Below are 6,249 nucleotides of genomic sequence, written 5' to 3'. Positions count from 1 at the left end.
GGGCCTGGCGCGCAGGCGCGGTGGCGGTGTCCGGAAGCGCGGTGCTGAGGGAGCCATGGCGGCGGCGGCGGCAGCAGCAGCGGCGGAGCCGGTCGGGGGCCGCGGTCCTGTGTGGTGGCTGCGCCTGCTGTGCCAGCGCTACCAGGAGTACGTGCGGCGGCACCCGGCCGCCACGGCGCAGCTGGAGGGCACCGTGCGGGGCCTGTCCTACCTGCTGCCAGGTGCGGGATGGGGCCTGGGCCGGGGCTGAGGCGCCTGCCCCGCGCTCTGCGGGGCACTGGGGCCGGGAGCGGGCTGGTAGCCGCTGTCCTCCCTTCGCAGGTCGCTTCTCGGACTCACACGCGCTGTCGGAGCTGGGTAGGTGGCAGCTGATCCCCCAACCCCCTGTTGTGTCCTGTGTGCCTCCCGCAGCCTCTGCGCAGCTCGCTATTCTTCTGCTCTCGTCCCCCGCCAGGGAAGAGGCAGTAGTGCCCGGCTGGTGTGTGGTCTGTGCATCCCATAACTGTGGTGTGCCTTTCTTCCCTTTCTAGTGTACTCTGCCTCCAACCTCCTGGTGCTATTAAACGACTGGATTATCCGAAAGGACCTGCAGCAGAGCTTGCCCGTGGTAAGGCTGCAATGTGCAGGAGGATTTGGGCCACATGGCTTTCTTCCTTGCAGAGGATCTCAGGGAGTGTCTGTAGAAATTAACAGGTTTTGCTGTGGTCTCTCTGCTGTCAGGTATATAGAGGCCGGAGGCAACATACAAATGCCCTACCCAAGCTCACGGCTTGGAGGAGTGGCCAGAACACTCCCTGGACCACAGAATCAGTCCCTGACTTGCACTGGGAACTTTGCTGTTGTTTTTTCTGAGGGCAGAACTTGAGCTGGGCAAAGGTGTTGCCACATAACTGTCGCTGTGCCAGAGCAGTGGCTCTGGAGCACTGAAGCTCTGATTCTGTCCCTTAGACTGTTCTTTTCCATATGCTATTGAGCAAGCAAATGGAAGCACCTTGCTTCTGTGTCTCTCTTGCGAGCCCCAGGCTGGCTCCCAGCACTTGTGAGACCCTTTGGGGGCATGAGGAGGAGGGTATTTTTTCTCAGACAGGCTTCTTGTGTTGCAAGCCTGCCTGCTGTGTGGGTTTGGGTGTAGGCAACTCTTTGGCTGGACCGACAGGCATGTAACAAACAGCAGTGTGGAAGATTTATTTCTCCAGTTGTGAAAGGCTGGTGTGAAGTTCAGCTGTATTGCTTTTATTGGTGCTTTTCAATGAGTTACTCCTGGGGTTGGTGGTACCAGCAAGTTCCTGTGTGGGAAGCAGGGCCCCAGACTGGAAAAGCATTCGCTGTCTTGTGGTTCATGCCTGGAATCTAGACTGGTGCTGTATTCAGCAGGCATTCACTCTGGTGTGACTTTGAATCCCCTTCCCTCTACTCTGACCATACACCCTCATCAACTCTAACAAGAAAGGAGGTTCATTGTGTAATCCAGCTCTGGGACAAGAAGGAGGAAAGTTTTGCTGTGGAGTTTGGGCACAGTGCCACAACCCAAGAGACAGTCCTGCTGTCCCAGCTGGGGTAGAAGGCAGACCAAGATGCAGCTGTAATGTTTTCCCTATTTCTAGGGTAGTGGCTCTGTGTGATACTGTGGTGTCTTGGGCTTGTGCATAGACTGGCTGCAGTGGGGGCACCACTTTTTTTTTCTGGGGTTGTGCCTTCCAAGCCCATCTTGTGCTTATTTCTGAGGGTCCCACCAGACTGGGTGTACTTCTGCCCTGTTTAATTCCCCTGCAGAACCTGCATCCTGTCCCCCTCCTCCCCTCTGTGTTTTGCAGTCGCTGCCCCAGCAGAAGCTGCTGACCTGGCTGAGTGTGCTAGAATGCGTGGAGGTCTTTGCAGAGATGGGGACAGCCAGGGTGTGGGGGGAGATGGGCCGGTGGACCATCATTGTCCTCATCCAGCTGGCTAAGTAAGTGCTTCGGGCGGAGGGGAAGGGGCAGCATGTGCTCGGTAAGGGGATCTGGAGGGGTCTCAGCAGTACCCCTGGAAAAAGCCCAAGCAGGACTGAGCTGGCAGTCCCTGAGGCTGGGGGAATTTGAAGCCCCACAGTTTGGTGGGTACTGTGCCACAGAAGGGGACATTTCCCCCTCTCACCTTGCCAGTTTCCCTGAGCAGACCTGAGTGTTTCCCTCTTCTGTGGAAGCCACCTTCCCAGCGCACCAGGAACCCACCTCCGTAGCCTGGTATTGAAGGCTTCCACGTGTCTGCTCACAGAGCCATCCTTCGCCTCCTGCTCCTGCTGTGGTACAAAGGTGGCATCCAGATGTCTCCTCCCATCGTGCCGCTGAACAGGGAGCAGCAGCCTCTCCACCCCCAAGGTGAGCCCTGGGAGCTCCATCATTGGCTTGGTGCCTCGCTGGGCCACATGTCTTGTTCTGCTGGGAATTACTCATCAAAGCAGCAGTTTGTGTGGCACAAGGAGCTGTAAGACTTCAGTACACGAGCTGAGTTACACTGAACTTTCCACCCTCTGCAGAGCACGAATTAGCATAGTGACAGGGTTGGCCTACAGTCAGGAAGGAGGGGGTTGAGGAGTCTAAGGCTGGAACTGTGAGCCCCTGGCTGAATTGTGAGTCAAGCTGTGTGTCCCCTGGTCTGGCAGTGAGGAAAGAGATCCTAGGCCTGAGTGATGCCAGGCAGATTTAGATTTCATTCCATGTGTAGCGTTAGCCCCTTGAGCATAGTCTGGTTTGCACTAGATCAAACTTTCAGCCTGGCAGTGTAGGGAAGGGTGCTGCCAGCTCTGGGGTCAGGCACTTTCCTTTGAAGCCTCACCCCTGTGGCTGTTTTCTCCTGCAGACATGGAAGACAACTCCTCAGGGAAGGATCAGACCTATGTTGGCAAGCGTTCCAGCCGTGTTGTGCGCTCTCTTCAGAGCAGTAAGTAGCTGAGCCTGTTTTCTGTCCTTGCTTGAGCTGTTTCTGCTCTGTGCCCTTTATGTGTGACCTGGGTGTGGGCAGTAAAGAGCAGAACCTTCTACTAGGACATACCTTGTCAGTCACTATGGATGAGGGGATATGAAAGCAACAGGGAAACAGCCCTTCAGCCTGATTATGCTTTAGGAAGCACAGACCTTGCAAGTACCTCTCCCTGCTCTGTCCCCTCTGGTGGCAAGGCTGTGAGAGTGCAGGTCAGCCACAACAGTTGCTGTGTGCTCAGCTCTTCAAGCATTCCCATTTCACATTTTGACAGTGCAGAAAGCAGCAGAGTGGTGGTTCAGGAAAGCATGGGAGGAAGGTTTTACTTGTGTTACTGACCTGATGTGCTTGTTTCAGCCCCATCCCTGCAGTCCCGGCACTGGGGTTCCCCCCAGCAGAGGGAGGAGTCGCAGAGCCGAAGAGCAGAGGAGATGAACCAGCCTCCCACCCCTCTGGGTCTTCAAGAAACCATTGCAGAATCCCTTTACATTGCCCGTCCTCTGCTCCATCGTATCCTGCCCTGGCTACAGATGGGTTCAAGCCCTGGTGCAGGGCACTGCCGTGCCAGGCTCCTCTCTCTCTGCCCTGCTCTGCCTAGGCAGGGCCTCAGGACTCCTGCCTTCTTTTACACCTGAGAGGCTTGCCTCAGCTGCTGGAGTTGTGGATGCAAGTCCTCCAGCCCCTTCCCTGCCTGCCCCACCCCCCCGAACTGCCTTAGTGTATTCTGCACTCAGCAAAACTTTGCTGGCACCCATGGGGTGCTTGTCTTCATGCCTCCTGTTAGGTGTCTCTGGTTCTTTCCATTCCTTGACTGTGTGTTCCTAGTCTTGAGTTTAGGAGTGTGGGGCCAGAGATCGTGGAAACCCTGGCTCCTCTCAGCAGTCCTGGACATCTCGAGGTCAGTCTGAGGAAGAGGCTTTGTGGGTGCTTGAAGTTGGTGGTAGCTGAGCATCACACTTTCCCCTGTTCCGCATTCCTGGGCAGGTCCCACTGAGAGAAATACACACAGGGGCTGGTCTTTAGCTGGGAGACTGACACATTTAGGTGTCTTCTGCAACACGTAGAGTGCTCTCTGCTTTGAGCTGATGCAGCCCGCTCCGCATGGAGCGGAGAAGGGAGAGCATTTAGAAACGTGCTCTCTCCTTGCTGGCTGCTGTTGCTGTGAGTTAGCTCTGTGCCTTTCTCCTTCCAGTCTGAGTTTGCTGAGTGATCTGAAAGACCTGAACAGGCGAGAGCGAGCGGAGCTGAGGCGACGAACCATCCTACTGCTGTATTACCTGCTGAGATCTCCTTTCTATGACCGATACTCAGAGTAAGGGGCCCCTGCTGGGCTTTTGCTGAAAATTTCCCTTTTAACAGAAATAGCATCAGGGACAGGGTGAGTAGATCTGAAGAGGTCTGGGTGCCTGTGACCAGGTTAATCTGAGCCCTTGTGTAACAGCTGCCATTGCTGTTTGTGCATTCAACAGCCGGGACAGGAGGTGTCCTGCTGGACTTGTTCACACTCTTTCTCTTCCTAGGGGCAGGATCCTCCTTCTCCTGCGCCTGCTGGCTGATTACGTGCCTGGAGTTGGCTTTGTCACACGTAAGTGGGCCCCACTGCTATATCCCTGCTCCTATTGGGTGGAAAAAAATCAGGGGCAGAATATTTGTCAATTGGTTTCCAACCTGAAGAAGGAATTGGGAAGTCCCTCAGATGGTTAGCACAGGTGCACCCTGTTTAAGACTGGAACAGGAAAGGATGAACTGCTTCCTGACTTGACTGCAGTAGTAAACTTCTGTGTGCCCTCCCAGGCTGCAGAGCTTGGTCTCTGTCACCTAGGCCTGTTCTCCTGGGTTCCCTTTCTGCACTTCACCAGAGCCCTGCTTTGCAGCCCTGTTTCTGAACCCTTGATCCGTTCCCAGTCTGCAGTGCAGACATGAGGGGTAAATGGGTGCCTTGGGGTACTGACCCAGGCAACTAAAGGGCCAAACCAGGTCTATCTTTTCTAGTCCTTCACCAGAGAATCTCTTTATTATGGGCCAGAATTTCACCTCCCCATCTTCACTGCTGATGTGAAGCCTTTTGTGGAGTGATTCAGGACAGTGATGCGGCTTTAGATCAGCCTGGCATCATGGCATTGTCCTTTCTTTTGGGAGGTCACAAAGTTGGCTAGCTCAGGAGCTGCTTCCTTCCACTTAGTGCTTTCAGAGAGGCTTTGAAGCCTGCATTAAGCCATGTGCTACATAAGCATTTTCACTCTACAGCAGTTGCTTCTGTGTTTGCACCTGCTTGTTATCGCTGAGTTGTCTTCCCTGTGCCACAGCAGTGTCCTCCTGACTCACTGCATCCAGGTTTTCACCTTGCACATTGTAGATCCCCCTTCCCACTCAATCTTGGATGTGTCAGCTGTGAGGGAGTGGTGTCCCACACCATGGCCATGTTTCACACCCCACTTGGTGCTGCTCTGATCTCTGCCACCACATCCCAAAGTTGTCTCCCATCTTGACAAAAGTAACTGTTCTATTCTTGGGTTAGGCTGGAGGTTTGGGATTGTTTGGTATCATAATGAGAAGGGATATATATATATATAGCTTGTATATGTAGCTTGAAATTCTTGCCTTTCTATGCGTGATTCCTCTGCTCTCTTGTTTCAGGGCCACTGATGGATTATTTGCCTGCTTGGCAGAAAATCTATTTCTATAACTGGGGCTGATGAGAAGATGATGATTGTTCTCTGTAAAGATTGTGGCTGGACATTTCTAAGGAGGGCAAGCAGGCTGGGAGGGATGTTGATAATGTCTAATTTTCAAACCATCAATGAGAAGCTCCCGTTCTGCAGGGTGGGGAGGGGGGTGTATGTCATATTTTTAACAGATCTACCTGTGAATGATGGACACTACATGCGTGGAGGGACCCTGGCCACCTCTTTCTTTGGACCATTCTGTGGCTACAGTGATGGTGATGGGACAACCTCTTTTTTTAAGCACTTGATTTTTCTCCTTTTGTACAGCTGCGCTATCGTAAAGGCAGGCAGCACAGGGGTTTTTTGGAGAGCACTGTCTCCCACCTCGTGGCGCTGAGGTTGACCTGCAGCCTGCTTGTGTTGGCCCTGCCTGGGCAATCTGCTTGGAGCGGGCTTGTCTGTCAATAAACTGACTGAATGGGAAGAACTGAGGTGAAGGACCTCTCCCTCTGTGTGGGATCCCCTTCTGTGTGGGTCTGTCTCAGAAAGAGCAGCTTTTGCAGTTTTCTACCCTGGGTTATACTGTCCTTTAGAAGCCTCTGTAGCAGCCTTTCTAACTCCACGT

General features: G+C 53.8%; 1 protein-coding gene across 1 annotated transcript; it reads left to right on the top strand.

The window, feature by feature from the left end:
* Window positions 1–4: 4 nt before the first annotated feature.
* Window positions 5–6,115, top strand: PEX16 (peroxisomal biogenesis factor 16). Its single transcript, XM_062635797.1, has 11 exons — window positions 5–221; window positions 322–357; window positions 531–607; window positions 1,815–1,948; window positions 2,254–2,357; window positions 2,839–2,919; window positions 3,316–3,468; window positions 3,784–3,856; window positions 4,151–4,270; window positions 4,479–4,543; window positions 5,596–6,115. The coding sequence occupies exons 1-11, from the start codon at window positions 56–58 to the stop codon at window positions 5,652–5,654; spliced, it is 1,068 nt and encodes a 355-aa protein (XP_062491781.1). The 5' UTR covers window positions 5–55; the 3' UTR covers window positions 5,655–6,115.
* Window positions 6,116–6,249: the final 134 nt, after the last annotated feature.

This window comes from Pezoporus occidentalis, unplaced genomic scaffold (genome assembly GCF_034315485.1).
Source record: "Pezoporus occidentalis ecotype Australia unplaced genomic scaffold, CSIRO_AGI_Poc_V1 ctg46, whole genome shotgun sequence".
Lineage (NCBI taxonomy): Eukaryota > Metazoa > Chordata > Aves > Psittaciformes > Psittacidae > Pezoporus > Pezoporus occidentalis.
The sequence above is the reverse complement of the archived record's forward strand: the minus strand, read 5'-3'. Positions and strand labels throughout refer to the sequence as shown.

What these genes read in the sequence shown, in the direction of transcription:
- PEX16 (XM_062635797.1), top strand. Translation starts at nt 56, where the DNA reads ATGGCGGCGGCGGCGGCAGCAGCAGCGGCGGAGCCGGTCGGGGGCCGC. An exon ending in ACACGCGCTGTCGGAGCTGG is followed by an intron (nt 358 to 530) that starts GTAGGTGGCAGC and finishes TTCCCTTTCTAG; the next exon opens with TGTACTCTGCCTCCAACCTC. An exon ending in TGCAGCAGAGCTTGCCCGTG is followed by an intron (nt 608 to 1,814) that starts GTAAGGCTGCAA and finishes TGTGTTTTGCAG; the next exon opens with TCGCTGCCCCAGCAGAAGCT.